This window comes from Prionailurus bengalensis, chromosome A2, assembly GCF_016509475.1.
Source record: "Prionailurus bengalensis isolate Pbe53 chromosome A2, Fcat_Pben_1.1_paternal_pri, whole genome shotgun sequence".
Classification (NCBI taxonomy): Eukaryota; Metazoa; Chordata; class Mammalia; order Carnivora; family Felidae; genus Prionailurus; species Prionailurus bengalensis.
The window spans coordinates 10,284,468-10,301,241 of NC_057348.1; the positions used below are offsets into that span (position 1 = coordinate 10,284,468).

The following is a 16,774-nucleotide window of genomic DNA, read 5'->3' on the forward strand; positions in this document are numbered from 1 at the left end:
TGCTGCTGGATTGTAGGATGTCACGATAAAACCCTGAAGCAGCACTTTTCTGGAGGGCCAATGGGCAGCTCTCTTTTTCAAATGCATCGCTGGTGATTTCCCACCACCGCCTTGGCCCGTTGCCTCGTCCAGCCCCCCCAAGCAGCTGACTTGTGGCATCTCTCCCAGCTCCGTCCTCTCTCCATTCCCGGACCTACAACCCCAACAGCGGCCAGAGGGCGCCTGAGAGCTCATAAGTCAGGTCCTGTCCCCTCCTCTGCTGAAGCCCCCCCCCCAAAAAAAAGGCCATCTGCCCACAAAACACCCTTTGCTGAAGTAGCCCATCTGGAGTCAGGCCCAGTCATACTGATGTCCACCAATACCTTCCCAAGGAAAGCTAGGCCCCCACTGAGACAAAACACCCAGGGCCTCAGCCGGGACTTCCAGCAAAGGCAAACCAGGCCCTGTCCCTCCTGACTCAGACTCTCTCAACAGGCTTCTCTTCTGCCTCAGGCTTGTAGGCCTGCTTCAGCAGGGCTCTGGCACCCGGCCTGTCTCACCCAGGCCAGGCCCCACCCTACCCTGTCCTACCCTCTCTGTTCCAGGCACCCGAGGGCCTCACTCCTCAGCCCAGCCTTTGTCAGCTCACACCCCTTGCGTGCCTAAGAGACTCAAGGGGTGGGGGCTTCGGCTCCCTTGGCCCATCCTCGAGCTCTGACAGACTCCTGTCCCCTGGCCTGTTCCCCCAGGGCCAGGCCTCTTCCCTCCAAGCCCTACGGTCATGGGCAGTGCCTTGCCCAGTGTAGTGGGCTGAATGGTGGCCTCCCAAAGATACACCCTTGTCTCTGAAACTGTCAATGTGACCCAATCTGGAATAAGGAAGGGTCTTTGCAGAGGTAATTAAGTTAAGGATCTTGAGATGAGATCAGCCTGGATTAGGGCGGGCCCCTGAATCTAACAAGCGTCCTTATAAGAGACAGAAGAGAGAACCCAGAGACAGGCGGGGGAGGAGGGCCCCGGGAGGGGGAGGCAGGGACTGGGGCAGAGAGGCACAGGACGGATCTTCCTCCCAGCCTCCAGAAGGAACCAACCTTGCTCACACCTTGGTTTTGGACTTTTGGCCTCCCGTCCTGTGGAAGAATGAATTACCGTTGTTTCAAGCCACATAGTCTGTGGCACCTTGTTACGGCAGCCCCAGGAACCTAAAACTTCTGACTTGGTAAGGGTTCGGGAACGAACCCTCCCCTCCACCCCCCGCCGCTGGGTCTCTGAGTCTCCTAGGGCTTAGTGTTGACCTGCCACTTAGGAACTGTGCCTAATGACTAAGCCATGAATCACGAAGTGGGAAAAGGACCCCAGGAAAGAGGGGCTTTTCCTGGAGCCCAAGAGAACAGCCATTTCTACCAGGTGGGAGCTGGGGCAAGTGGGGCACGGGGGCGGGGACCCTTCCCAGGGCCGGGTTGTCTTTCCTCTGCACACGCCCTAACATCAGTGGTCACAGGATAGATGTGGCCAGTCCTCTTGTCTGAATCAGTTTGTCACTCAATTACTCATTTGACAAACGCTCAGAGGGCAGTTTCTGGGCCAGGCACTGCGGTGAGCACCGGTGATGGAAAGATTGTTAGGGCATGGTTTGTGACCTCCAGGAAACTAGGGTTGGCGGGGGGCGGGGGTGGGTGGTGGCAGGGGCTTGAGGCTCTTTCCTGAGGTTGTCTCTCCTCCCTTCATGAGGGAAGATGTCTGACCGAATAATCGTAGTTTGAGAACTCAGAAATCAGACGCCCCACCTCCACCCCTCCTCGGGCAAGTGTGGGATCAGCAGACCAGGGGAGCATGCTCAGGTCGGTGCGAGAGAGCATGATGAGCACATGTACTTTAAGAACTAGATTGTAATAGAAAACACAGATACTTATTGTTTGCGCTGTGCTCTTTTCAGACAAAAGGTTGGTGCGTTGAAGTTTCCAGAGTCTGATGATCTGTCTCAGGGACTCGAAGTTATACAATCAAATGACACGCCCCACCCTCCACCCGAACAGAGGAAAATTAAGACAAAGCAAAAACCAAAATGCTTGCAAGTTCCTACCTCACTCAGGAAACGCTGAAGTCCTCCCAGTGGCCCCAGGTCCTGCACCACTGCCTCGTCACCCCCTGCCCTCGCTTCCTCCCACTCACCCCTCACTTACTCTGCTCCAGCCTCACTGGGCTCCTGGCTGCCCCTTAAATATCTCAGACACGCCCCTGCCTCAGGGCCTTTGCACAGGCTGCTCCCTCTGCCTGGAACACCCTTCCCTCCATATCTACCCGAAGAAGTGACCTCCTTCAAGTCTTTGCTCAAATATCACCTTCTCGAGGAGGCGTTCGCTAACTGTGTTTAAAAAAAAAAATACCCCAAGGGGCACCTGGGTGGCTCAGTCGGTTGAGCGTCTGACTTCGGCTCAGGTCACGATCTCACAGCTCGTGAGTTTAAGCCCCACGTCGGGCTCTGTGCTGACAGCTCGGAGCCTGGAGCCTGCTTCGGATTCTGTGCCTCCCTCCCTCTGCCCCTAACCCACTTGCATTCTGTCTGTGTCTCTCTCAAAAATAAACATTAAAAAAAGTTTTAAAAATACCCCAAACTCTCTACCCCATGTTTCATATTTTCATCACTCTCCCCATTATCTAGTACATTAGTTTTATTTATTTATCCTTATTTTCTCCCCCCCCCCCCCCCCCGGCCGCGCCTCACACTCAACTGTTAGCTCTGCCAAAGGCAGGAAGTTTTGCTGGGTTTGTTCACTGCTGTGTCCCCAGCATTAAGCACAGGGGCTGGGTCCACAGTAGGTGGTCAATAAATGTTGATGGAATGAACAATACTTACGACGTGTCAGGTGCTATGCCGTGTACCTCAATAATTAATAACTAATAATAATATTTAAGGCGTGGGACATGGGGCGCCTGGCTGGCTCAGTCAGTAGAACATGGGACTCATAATCTCTGGGTCGTGAGTTCAAGCCCAATGTTGGGTGTAGAGCCTCCATAAAAAAAAAGAAAAAGAAAGAAAGAAAGAAAAGAAAAGAGAAAAGAAAAAAGAAAGAAAATTGAAGAAAAAGACGACCCGGGACAGGTTTTCAACTAAGTGCTTTAGAAATATTTGCTCATGTTAATTGCACACTTGCTCTGTGCCAGGTCTGTGGCACAGAGACCTCAGGGGTTAACTGAGTTTTGGCCTGGGGGCAGTAAGAAGGGAGAGCTAGCTGGGATCTTCCTGTTTTATAAGGGAGGAAACTGAGGCTTTGAGAGGTTTTGCCATTTTCTCACGGGAATGCAGCGAGCAGAACTTGAACTCAACACCCCCTTGAGTGTGCACAGAAGCCAAGTTCATAATTTCATGTGCTCTTCTTCCCTGCTGCATTAACTTACCCACTTTTCACTTGGAACGCTATGAAGTCTGTGCCTCGTTTGTGTCATTTTTTTAAAGGCCACTGAGACTCGGAGTGGTAAAGTCACGTGCCCAGGGATACACAACAGCAGAGTGACAGTTAGGATTCAAGGTGCTGCTCTGCTCTGGAGCCTCGTGCTCTGCATCTCTCGAGTGAGCTGGTTGTCACATTGAGATTGCAATGGGAGTGATCCTGCTTCAGGTACAGCTTCCTCAGGGTACGCTGAATGTCTCAGGGGATCCCCTGGCAAGTGGGTTCCTGGAGCTCAGCTGAGAGCACTCACTCCCAAAGGCTTTTGGGGTTTCCAGCTGTGGAATAAGAAACCTTCACATAATAACTGGCACACAGTGCTTATTCTTTTTATTTTTAATATTTATTCTTTGAGAGAAAGAGCAGGGGAGGGGCAGAGAGAGGAGGACGGAGGATCCGAAGCAAGCTCCTCACCAACAGCAGCGAGCGAGCCCGATGTGGGGCTTGAACTCACGAATCGCGAGAGCCAAAGTCTGACGCTCAAACGACTGAGCCACCCAGGCGTCCCTCATATGGTGCTTCTATGCTGGGTCCTGGTGTGTGTGTGTGTATGGGGGTGGGTGGATTATCTCCATATCCAGAAAACCCTTACAATCCTAGAAGAGGTACTGTTATTATGCCTGTTTTACAGTTGAAGAAACTGAGGCACAGAGAGGCTGAGTCACCTGACCAAGGTCACACAGCTAGCAAGTGGTTGTCCCGGACTCGAATCTGGAAGCAAGAACAATGGCTAGGGGAGAGGTAGGGGCCACTGAACACCGGTCTGGATCTTCACATCCAGCTAGGTAGTCCTGGCAGGATAAAGGCACACTCTAACAGGAATGAGGAAGCTCGCTATTTCCACCACACGTGAGGGGGAAAATGCAGAGTGCACAGTATATACCCTTTGTGTAAAAGGAAAAATTGATTTGTGCAGCGACTCAGGGAAGGTACCTGAGAAACTGGGGACATTCGTTGGGGGTGGACTTGAATAGCAGGGTGGAGGGGAGGATTTTCATTCTGTCCCCTCCAGAGTCTAGTACTGTGATTGATTACCTGGGCAAAAACAGACTGACATCTTAGAAATTATGCTTAAACAGCCTCTGGAGAGAATGCGCACACAAAAATCGTTTTTCTTTTTCTAAAGGGAAAGCTCTCATGATGCCGTGGCCAGTCTGTACAGGGACAGCAGCTGAGGGAACTGCAGGCCCGGAGGAGGGAGGGGAGTCCGCTTCTGTCCACAGGCCAAACGTGCATCTTGGGTTTTGCACTGTTTAAGTGATGTTAAAACATGACTGCTGGGCCGGTGGCTGAAGACGCAGCTCCACACGGACTGACACGGAAGTTCTGGAATGTGCTCAGAGTCCGCGTGGGAAAGAAGAAATCCCCTAAAGGGAAGCCAAGGAAGCGAGGGAGGAGTCTCTTGGGAGATACACCAAACCTCGGGACACACACACACACACACACACACACAGAGGCATGCGCCAGGCCCCCCATGGCAAAACAACGCAGTGTCAGAGGGGTCGGTTTTCTGTCCACCTGGGTCCTTTTTGTCCTTTTCACCACGAACACGTTCCTAAAGAATCCCACTGCCCCACCCACTGTGCTGGGTAGGTGATTTCTAGAAGTTCCCAGAACTGTGTGCACTTTGAGGTTTTGTGTGCTTTTGTGTCGGTGACTTTGACAGGAAGGTTGCAGGGACCTGCCACCTAATGGTGACAGGGGCACAGGGATGGCACTCCGGGGGAGGGGTGGCCTACGACCCAAGGCCAGGTCCAATTCCGCAGGAAGGGTCATCTTGGTGCCTGAGGTAGCTCAGTAAACATCTGTGACAAGCTCCCTTATGGCTCTGACAGTCAGGGTCGCCTCCCAACTGGGACGGCGTCCTCTGGGCTCACTGAGAGCCCCATCTTAGGTTTGGGGGGCAAGCCCTCTGATCTGTGCTGTCCAGCACTTGCCACTAGCTGTGTGTGGCTGCTGCCGAGCCCTGGAAATGTGATTGGAACAACGGAGAGGCTGAATGTATTTTGTTGCATCTTAAAGCAGTCCCATTTAAAGACGACCTAAAACATTCCCATTGCTTGCAGAAACTTCTCTTGGACAGCCCGGCCCCCATTCGCTCCCAGTGGTCACCTTTCAGTCGGAAGGGAAAGCCATTCCTTGACTGATTTTAAACGCTGTTTTTTTTTTTTTTTTTTTTTTTTTTTTCAACGTTTATTTATTTTTGGGACAGAGAGAGACAGAGCATGAACGGGGGAGGGGCAGAGAGAGAGGCAGACACAGAATCGGAAACAGGCTCCAGGCTCTGAGCCATCAGCCCAGAGCCTGACGCGGGGCTCGAACTCACGGACCGCGAGATCGTGACCTGGTTGAAGTCGGATGCTTAACCGACTGCGCCACCCAGGCACCCCTAAACGCTGTTTTTAAGACATCTCATAGCAAAGTAGCAATACCACTGTTTTAAGCCTCTGTAATTACTTACTGTGTAATAAAACCAGTTTTCTTTTAAAAAAAAGTTACAGGGGCGCCTGGGTGGCGCAGTCAGTTAAGCGTCCGACTTCAGCCAGGTCACGATCTCGCGGTCCGTGAGTTCGAGCCCCGCGTCGGGCTCTGGGCTGATGGCTCAGAGCCTGGAGCCTGTTTCCGATTCTGTGTCTCCCTCTCTCTCTGCCCCTTGCCCATTCATGCTCTGTCTCTCTCTGTCCCAAAAATAAATAAACGTTGAAAAAAAAAATTTAAAAAAAAAAAATAAATAAATAAAAATTTAAAAAAGTTACAAAGCAAAAGCAAAAGCAACTTCAGCGGCCTGCAAATGAAGCCAGGGCAGGAAATGTGTCTTCTCCAGGAGGAGCTCAGCCCTGGGCCGGAATTCGGGTCTGGTTTGGCCAGGGCCTGCCTGCCACTCTGCCTGTTCCAGCAAGAAAGGAGTGCACGGGGATCACAGGGCAGGCCCTACACCACCCCTTGGCCCCAGCCACCAGGCCCTGCCTGGAACACGGGAAAGTGAACTGCTTAACTCCAGCCCCAACCTTCACAAAACAGAGCTTCAAATCCATTGGGCTCTCTGGATGCCTGGATCGCGTCCATGTAGGTGGTGTGGACGGACGTTCTCTGCTCCCCATGTAGCCCTGGGAGACTTCTCTCCCTCTCGCAGGGGACTCCTGCCTCCCCCCTGACTGCATCTGAGGGACGCCCAGCCACCGCCCCAGCCCCAGCCAGCAAAGCCCTCAAACAGAGTCGCAGGACTGCCCCCCTGAGGTTTAGCATCGGTCTTTAATGCTGTCGTGCTGCACATTGACAAGTCACACGCTTTGGTCTCGTGCTGGCAGTGGCAGCTTACAATGAGTCCCAATGTCTGAGCACCAGACTGGCCTGCAGGGAACAGACACTTTGTTCCCTCCCTGCCCCCCTCCCCGATTCCCAAGGTTCCTTTGGAGTTCCATCATGGCCCGATACAGAAAGCAGCAGTTGCCGGGGGCCGGTTTCCTGTGAGTGCACACCAACGTTACACGGAATTATAAAAACATATTTACAAACGTTCCACAGTGCTCCTGTAATCAGAAGCAAAGACCCTTTTATCAAAAGGGATTATAGCCAGGGCTGTGCAAAATCAAAAGGATCAGATCCTTTTGAAAGAGTCCAGAGTCCGTTAAACACAAAATTACCCGGGTCGCCGGTAAGTCCCAGGTGTGCCTAAAGATTGCCTTACAGAAAAAAGAAAGAGTATGACCCCTAAGTGAGTGCACTTGGCCTCGGAGTCAGGGGTCGAGAGGGCCCCCAGCTCTGTCCAGGGCCCTAGGCCCTCCAGGGAGAAGCGTCTGTGCAGCTCATTCACACGAGGACGGCGCCCTTGGTCCTGCTGGAACGAGAGGTATTGCTTGTGGGTGCCGGCCAGGCAGTTTTGCAAAAACAGTCTAGGTCAGTTCTCAATTTGAGATGGCGAAAGAGAAAATAGGATTCTTCAGAGGAACAGCAAGACGTGGGAGACAAATACAGAATAAAACACGAACTGATCACACAACAAAAACTGAGGAGCGTACAGGGTCTGGGAACCGAGACGGCAGGCTGATACCAACTAATGGCCACCCAAGCAAAGGGCTACAGACGGATCAAGTCCAGCTGTGGGTCTGCCTCTCACCCACAGGCGGGGCCTGGAGGAGGGCGTGGGCCCATCCGAGGAGGGCTGCAGGACCCAGTGGGACAGACTGGAAGGCCTTTTCCTGCGGTCCCCACCACCTGCCGCCCTATCGCTGGAAAAACCACTTAAGTCTAGTGCACGACTTTGAAAGATTGTAATATATTCTCTGGAAAACATTCAGCAGTACGAAAGCCCTCCCTGGGCCCTCCCGCCCTCTCATGGGTCCACAACTGGTGGAACAGTCTGGAAATCCTTGAGCTCTGGAAAGGTCCCCGGTCAGTCCTTGGGAAACCCTGGTGACTATATCGGAAGAACCTGCTCCAGTACGGTTCTTGATGTCTGGGGGATCCTTTCAGGGAAGATCACTTCGAACTCAATAATGAGGTCCCCGCGTTTCTCGGGCGTTTTGGGGAGGGGGAGGCCTTCTCCAGGAACTTTTCGCCTCATGCCAGGCCTGATGACATCTTTGAACACGACGGGGATGGTCCTGCCGTCCAGAGTGGGTACGTTCACCGTGCAGCCACACAGAGCCTTGGGAGAGCAAAGAGAGAACGTTAGATGGAAGGCAGCTCAGGGCGCTCGACTCCTGCCCAGACGCTGTTTGATGTAGGATAAGCGCCACCAGGTCCCTATCGCTAAAACCAGGTCCCTGGATCCGTCTTGCCCTGTCCCCTGAGTGCTCAGAAGTATCTGTCATGAAGTCGAACGCTTCAAAAACCAACTGGCTTCCCCCCCCACCACCACCCTACTTAGCATCCTACCTCCCGAAGGCTGATCCTGGCTGGGTAAATGACGTCAGAGCCATCTCTCTTAAAGATATTGTGTGGCTTGTCCTTTAAAACAAAGACAATGTCAGCTGGAATGTTGTTGGAGGTCTGGTCGCCTTCCTTGGGGAAGGTGATTTTGGTCCCTTCTTTCCAGCCCCGCTTTACTTCGATGGTCAAGATCTTGTCTTCGTTGCGAATGCTCTTTCCATCGGGGTTCAGCCGCTTATGGGAGATTTTCATCTTCTTGGTACAGCCGCTATAGATCTCTTCAAGCGAGACCCTGAGGTCGTGTGTGACGGGGGATCTTGCTTCTTTCGGGTGGGCTCTTGGGCAGGACGGGAGCGGACAAAGTTCAGGTTGGTGAAGCCACCCATGCCCATGGGTAAGCCAGAGAACGGGTCGTCGATGTCCATGCCTTCCTCCCCATTCCGCTGCCCAAAAAAGTTGTCAAAGGGATTGCGGCCACCGAAGAACTCAGCGAACATGGCATGAGGGTCTCCGTGGAACGTGTAGCTGAAAGAGGTACCGTTAGCACCACCGCTGCTCCCGCCACTGGGGCCACCACCCTTTAGGCCTGAAAGGCAAAGTCAGAGGAAATCAGATGGTTGGCGGGGAGCCTCTCCCCCTCCAAGACCTTTCGCTAAGGGAAAAAAGCTTGGGAGCCATGGGGTGGGGGGGTGCGGCAAATTCTTTTAGCCTCCCTTCTCTGTCACAGAAGATCAAGGAAGAACCCTAAGCTTTCACCGCCCCTCCTCCAGGTACTTCAGGGTGCCAGGACAGTGGCAAGGGGCCCAAGCGCCCTCTCTGAGGGCCACCCAACTCCTGCCACTTCTTGACTGCCTATCCTCCCTGCCTGGAGGTGAAAACTTACAAAGAACCCATTAAGAGATCAGACGAAAAAGACATGATCCCGGGTCCACCTTCAGTAAGCGCTTCCTCTTAAAAATACTTTAGAGCTGGTCAAGTGTGAAGTGCAGAAGTGAAGGCAAAACAATAAACACAGCTTTTCAAAATCTCACACCCTGACACCAACTGTCACCATCCTTACATAAGAAGCCACTTCATTTCTTAAGACCCGGCGCAGAAGCCAGTCTGAGTCATCAACGGGCAACTGGACAACAAGAAAGCTTCCTCCTCCTGCCCGAAGAGGCCTACGCCGAGGAGGCCGGGCAGAGGCGGGCCCCGCCGCTCCCCGCACCTGGACTGCTCCGGCGCCCGCTGCCATCTACGTGCCTGGCACCAGGTTAGGTAAGCACTTTACAGGGATTACCTCACTCCGCCCTCACAGGGGCCCCGGAGCGAGGTCGGCGCTAATCGGCGCGCTCGTCGCAGGCTCGCGGCTCGCAGGTCGTGCCCGGCGCGCAGCCAGAGGCCCCGCCCTGCGCCCCTGGACGCCAGCGCCTGCCACCTCGGCCCAGGTGAGCCCCGGACCCCCGGGGCCCTAGCGCCACCGGCCCGGCTAAGGCTGTCCTCCTTGCCGCCCGCACCCGCACCCCCGGGGCCGCTCGGGGACGTGGGCGGAGGCGCCTAGGGAGGGGCAGCCCCAGACTTGCTAGAAGCTTCTGGGCAAGCACAGCGGCCAGGACTCCTCCTCCCATCGGGCGGCCGCCAATCCGAGGGCGGAGGCCCGCGTGGCCGGAGGGCGGGGGCTGCTCGCCCACCGGGACAGGGGCGTCCCCCGGGGACGCCGCAGCCTGGCCACCGAGCCTCGGTTTCCCCTTCAATCAAACGGCGGGGGCGCGCCCCTAGCCGCGCGCGCACGCACCTTCTTCCCCGTAGCGGTCGAAGATCTCGCGCTTGCGCGGGTCGCTGAGCACGTCGTAGGCCTCGGCGATCTCCTTGAACTTCTCCTCGGCGCCGGGCTCCTTGTTCTTGTCTGGGTGGTAGCGCAGCGCCTGGCGGCGGTAAGCCCGCTTGATTTCCTCGTCCGAAGCGCCGCGGGCCAGGCCCAGCGTCTGATAATAGTCCTTGCCCATAGCCCTCGCCTGCGGCCCGCCGCCCAGCTATCGCCGTACCCCGGCTTCGCCGCCGCCCCGTCCCGGACTCTATATACCCGTCCGGCGGAAGCTTCCAGAGCCCGCCAGCCCCCTCCAGAACCTTCCGCCCCGCCCCCTGCGCCGCTCCGACCAATCGCCGCCGCCCAGTCCGCGACGCGCGACATCCGGGGCGGGGCCACGCTGCCAACGGCCGCCCGCCCACGGCCACGCCCCTTCCCGCTACGCCCCCGGCAACGCATCCCGGCGGCGGCGCGCGCACCGAGCGAAGGAGGCCCCGCCCACTCTCTGCGGGGAGCCAATCGCGACCTACTTTGACTGCCTTTGCTGACCCGGCCTGCGGCGAGTCCCGTCCGAAGCCTGGGTCAATAGGTTACGACACTGCCCTCCGGCAAGGGGCAGGGCTGGAGGCGGCCACGCCCATCAGAGCTGCCCCGCCCTGCCCCAGGTGACAGTAGAGCTGGTCGCACACATCTCACCGGGCTCCGGGGGTGGGTTCCCCTCCGGGTGATTCTGAGCAAGTTGACTAATCTTTCCTTGCCGCAGGTTTCCCCCCCTACGCCGACTTATGTAACAGGGGAATAAAAACACCCACCGTTCTCTTGGCTGTGGGGAGAATGCAATTAGGAGCCCCAGGACTGTCCCTGTCCTCACCATAAAGCAGGGTGAGGCTCCAGGACCAAAGCTCACTTCTCCGGAGTAATCTTCCCTCCGGGGGAAAAAGGCTCCTCCTCGTGCCTTTCGCTTTACCTGCCATTGAAATCTGAAGTTATCTCGTTCTTTGACTTTTCGTGTTCAATTCACCTCCCTCCCGGCCTGCAGTTGTCAGTGCTGGGTCTCCAGTGCCTGGAACAGTATCTGGTGCCCGGTCACAGTGGACGCTCGTAAGTATTCCTGCCTGTTTCTAATGCATCTGCTTCATTTTTTTCCCCACTACATTTATGATTTGGGGGGACATGGACGTGTCATACACCCCACAGGGCCTCTGTTTCCTCCTCTGTGGGCAACATGATCCCCTTTGGCTCTGACAGTCTGGGGTGCCTGTGGTCAAAGACAGGGCTGATGGCGAAAGGAGGCTCAGAAAGGGGTACCACCTGAGAAGGCCGTAGGGAAAAAGCGGTCGGCAGTGATGGTGGCTGAGGCGGAATGTTCCTGGAAGAACTGCTTGGGAGGTCAGGGTGGTGTGCAGCTGGCTCTGGAGCCAGACAGCAGGTTTCATTTCCAGTTCCAGTATTTCCTGGCTGCACCATCTTGGGCTGGTTACTGAGCCATGTGGGGCCTCAGTTTCCTCATCTGTACAATGGGGGCAGCAGTTAATTGTACCCGCCTCACAGGGCTTTGAAACCGACATGAGTTGGGGCACCTGGGTGGCTCAGTGGGCTGAGTATCTGACTTCAGCTCAGGTCACGATCTCACAGTTCGTGAGTTCGAGTCCTGCGTTGGGCTCTGTGCTGACAGCTCAGAGCCTGGAGCCTGCTTCGGATTCTGTGTCTCCCTCTCTCTCTGCCCCTCCCCTGCTTGCTCTCTGTCTCTGTCTCTCTCAAAAATAAATAAACATGAAAAAAAGAAAGAAACAAATTGACATGAGTCAACATTTGTAAAGTGCCCAGGACAGACCCGGCACAGAGGAAGCACTATCAAAGGGGTGACTAACTGTCTTGTTGAATGATGGGCTGCTGAGCCACCCCCTTCCTGGCAGCGTCACAGCAAAAAGCTTCTAGAGACTTCCACCCCTGTGCAAGCTGAAACTCCTGAGAAGGAAGACCATGGCTTTCCGCTGCTTTCCAGCTGGGGGATTCCGGCCATCCTTGGCCACTCACTGACCCCACCAAGGGTAACTGTGTCAGTAAGGACTGGATTAGTACACACACTGGTCAATCCAGGAGGATGGATCTGGGCTGGGCACCCGTGAGTACACACAGCAGGGTCCTGAACCATCATAGGGGGGAAATAATTCAATTTTTCAAAAAGTTACATAAATAGCTGGAGAGTCATCACCAGGAAGGAAAATCCAGCGCTTGTGGGTTTCATGCTTACATGCTAGTATTTTATAGTATGAATTTAATTTATTAAAACAAAAATTTTTAACATTTATTTATTTTTGAGAGAGACAGAGACAGAATGCGAGTGGGTTAGGGGCAGAGGGGGAGGGAGACACAGAATCGAAAGCAGGCTCCAGGCTCTGAGTTGTCAACACAGAGCCCAACACGGGGCTTGAACTCACCAGCTGTGAGATCATGACCTGAGCCGAAGTCGGACGCTAAACCGACTGAGCCACCCAGGCGCCCCTAGTATGAATTTAGAGTTACAAATATGGCAGCCTCCAAAGGTCTTTACATGACTTTGGGTGTCTTTGTATTTGGGGGCAAACTTAGGGCTAGAGACTCCCTCTTCCTTGTGTGAGTCTGGGTCATGTTCAGGAATTTTTGTTTAACGCCAATATATGCAAAATAACCCCAACACCTCTCCTTAGGATTTTTTGACCTGGACACTCATTGGACACTTAAAAATGTTACTGGGAAAGTAGCCTCTGCAGAAACCTCAGCCGATCTTGAGCTCTCAACTCTGAGAAGATGGGGTGGTTAATTTTATGCATCAGTTTAGTTGGGCTATAGTACCCAGATGCTCAATTAAACAGTAATGTAAGTGTTGATGTGGTTAACATTTATAGTCAGTTGATTTAAGTATAGGAGATGACCCTGGATAATGTGGGTGAGCCTTGTCCCATCAGTTGAAAGGCTTTAAAAGCAAATAATACTTAGGTTTCCCTGAGGAAGAAGCATCAGCTCCTGGCCAAGAGTTTCTAGCCTGCTGGTCAGCCCTACAGATTTCAGACTTGCGTAGGTAGTGCCCACAATTGTGTAAACCAATGCCTTGAAATACATGTCTTATATATATATATTTTTTTGAAAAATTTCTTTAAATGTTTATTTTTGAGAGAGAGAGAGCAAGCACAAAGAGGGGAGGGGCAGAGAGCAAGGGAGACAGAATCTGAAGCAGGCTCCAGGCTCTGAGCTGTCAGCCCAGAGCCTGATGTGGGGCTGGAACTTGACCTGAGCCAATATGATGTCAGATGCTTAACTGACTGAGCCCCCCAGGCACCCCGAAATACATCTCTTCACACACACACACACACACACACACACACACACACACACACACACACATATATCCTGGTTCTGTTTCTTTGGGAGAACCCTTGCTGATATAGGAACAAAGCAGGTGAGCCTGGAGTCAGTCAGCCTCAGCTGAAATCTTGGACCCACTGTTTACTTATTTACTGACTGTGTGACCTTGTACAACTTGCTTGATCATTATAGGTGTGTTTCCTATAAAATGGAGGTAAGAGTGAGATCTTACCTCCCAGGGTTGCTATAAGGATGAAATTGAGAGGGGCCAGGAAATAAACATTATAACGGCTGTTCTATTGACATGGCCTTACTATGTGCCAAGCCAGCTCCAAATGCTCCATAACTCATTTAATCTTTGCAATAATCCAATGGGGTTGGCCTAATATTACCTGCACGTTGCAGTGGAAAAACTGAGGCTCTGAGAGGTCATGTCACTTGCCTGCAGTCACCCAGTGACTGAAATGCTGAAGTATAAAGTGTTCAGCACACTCAATGTTTATAGGTAAGCCCTCAGCTTGTGTAAAATGTGATTCAGATGATGACAAAGCCTTAATTTTTAAGGAATGCATCACCACTTTTTCAACATTGCTTCTCTTCGTTAAAAAGACCTTCAAAAGCACTACCACCATATGAGCCAACAGTCTCACCCCTAGTGGAATACCCATGTGAAATAAAAACCCAAGTTCCCATAAAATCCCACGAGCGAATGTTTATCAAAGCTTGATGTGTAATTATCAACAGCCATCAAAACCTAAATTTCCTGGGCGCCTGGGTGGCACAGTCGGTTGAGCGTCCGACTTCAGCCAGGTCACGATCTCGCGGTCCGTGAGTTCGAGCCCCGCGTCGGGCTCTGGGCTGATGGCCCAGAGCCTGGAGCCTGTTTCCGATTCTGTGTCTCCCTCTCTCTCTGTCCCTCCCCCGTTCATGCTCTGTCTCTCTCTGCCCCAAAAATAAATAAACGTTGAAAAAAAAATTAAAAAAAAAAACCTAAATTTCCTTCAGTGGGAGAATGGATACATAAACTGTGGTCGAGCCACATGATGGAATGCTATTCAGCCATTAAAAAGGACCGAGCTATTGGTACAGACAACACGGCAGATGAATCTCAAATGCCTTATGTTAGTCAAAGGAGCCAGATTCAAAAGACCGTTTGAACCCTACTGCTGTGATGCCGTTTTATAAGGCATTCTGGGAAAGGTACAAGTATTGGGGCAGAAAGCAGATCAGTGGCTTCCAGGGGCTGGGATTTGCTACAAAGGGATACGGGGGAATTTGGGAGGGGGGGGGGTGATGGAAAATTTTCTACATCTTGAGTGTGATGATGGTGACACAGCTGCATATATTCTGAGCTGTACCCTCTAAAAGGTAAATTCTACTGTATGTAAATGATAGCTGAATAAAAAGACAAAAAATTCTATGGACTTAAGGCAAGATGGGTAGGACTTTGGAAGCCTCTCTCTGGGATTCCTGACACAATGGCAAGTTGCTAACCTGCCTTGGCTTGTCTGCTCTAGGATTCACCTGTCCCACAACTCTGAACCAGCTCCATCGCATACGCCAAAACAAGCCAAGCCAGGTTCCCAGAGAAATCAAGATCCTACCTACTTGCATGTGGGAAATACAAAAGGAGCCTGTGAGATAGACAGACACACCAGAGTTTCATCATCCAAATGACCCTGGGTTCCAGCAGATCTGAGATCAAAGGAGCCCTCGCTCATCCTTCAGTGCTGCCACTGCGCCAGGCTTTTCTGCAATTTCCCCTTTGGAAATCGCCTGAAGGGGCTTGTCATAGTTGGCTCAGCAAACGTGAACTGTGACTGTTGCGAATTAGCCACTGTGCTGGGGATGCTGGGGACAGAAGGAGGGTCTAGCTGTCCCTAACTGACAGGCACAGTGAGAGCCTCAGTAGAGTATCGTGAATGGTTCGAACAAAGTGGCCAGTCTTCATTCTGAAGGTGGATATTATTTCTGACAGCCTGGTTAGTGGAAGCCAGATGAGGCCAATAAGGGGTCCTTGCATCTGCAATATCCATTTAAAAAAAAAAAAAAGGAGGAATTCTTCTTTCTGGGCTAGATCCTGCCTTTTTATGAGCTTCTTGTGGATGAAAAGAGGGTGGAAATTATTTGTGTGCCCTTGCTGGCACACGATATCGTAGGATCACAGAATGATTTTGTGCCCTTTGAGTGAGTATAAGGCTCAGGAAAGTAGTCTCAAAAGGTACATTCCAGGATGTTCTGAGTCCGTAGGAATGTACATGGACTCTCTCCAAAATGACATCTGTTTGGACCCCACACACCTTATTGGCTGCAATGCAGCCTGACAGAAGACACACGGACCCAGCCCACATTAGAGAAGCTGGAAATTGACGGGCAAAGTAGCAAAACGTGGCTAGATTTTAGCAGTTCAAATGTGCCCCTCAGCGCTGCACCATTAAGATGTTTCAAGTAACTCAACTTGGTAGGGTTTTAACTTTTGGTTTCTAGGTGATTACTCCTCTTGTCCCCCCTCAGTGAGGGCAGGGAGTGAAGGCTGTCAGGACACAAAGGATTTCAAGATACTGTGAGCCCTCAGTTGCCAATCGAGAAAGATCTGTGTTTTTGAAAGCACAATTATAAAACATTTAGGTTTTCACCTCTTTTGCCCAGATAGACCTGGGCGAAAAACATCGTGTGTTTCTGAAGACCACAACGTTGGCTTCCTTCACTGGGAGTCACTGGTCCCCGAAAGCTGTAGCTTCAGAAGTTTCCAGAACCGAACCTGGATGACTAAGCGCTAAGCACTGACTCACCTTGCCCCACCCTGCTCCCCGGTGAATCAGTGATCTACCTTTGAGGACTTCTCACCACTGTCTCTGATGTCAGGCTTGTAAATTCCAAAGGGTTCAACGGTTGATGAAGGCTCAGGGGCAGGGTCCGGAACCAGGAGAAAGGAGAGAAGGTAGGTGAGGGCGTGTGCCAGGTGCTACTCACTCCTTACCCTGTCCTGTAATCTTGCGTGGTGTGTGTGTGTGTGTGTGTGTGTGTGTGTGTGTGTGTGTGCACGCGCTTGTGTGTGCGTGTATGAGGTGGTGCCCAACTTTCCCAGCCTGCTCATGACAAAGGAGCAAAAGCATGGCATAACCCCAGACCAGCATTGTCCAGTAAAGGCACAACTACCAGCCACAAATGCAAGCCAGGTCTGTGATTCTAAATGTTCCAACAGGCATGTTGAAAAAGGTAAAGAGGAACAGGGGAACTTAATTTTAATAATCTATTTTAATCCAATATATCCAAAATACTATCATTTCAACTTGTAATTAACATTAAAGGTTATTAGTGAGATTTTTATTTTACATTC

At 52.4% G+C, this 16,774-nt stretch overlaps 1 protein-coding gene across 1 annotated transcript; it reads right to left on the bottom strand.

Annotated features, from left to right (window-relative positions):
- Window positions 1–6,661: 6,661 nt before the first annotated feature.
- On the bottom strand, window positions 6,662–10,375 carry DNAJB1 (DnaJ heat shock protein family (Hsp40) member B1). The gene is given in 4 exon segments (XM_043586836.1): window positions 6,662–8,076; window positions 8,307–8,608; window positions 8,611–8,886; window positions 10,078–10,375. Coding segments are annotated over 4 exon segments (1,020 nt in total). The 5' UTR covers window positions 10,289–10,375; the 3' UTR covers window positions 6,662–7,845.
- Between the last annotated feature and the right edge of the window lie 6,399 nt (window positions 10,376–16,774).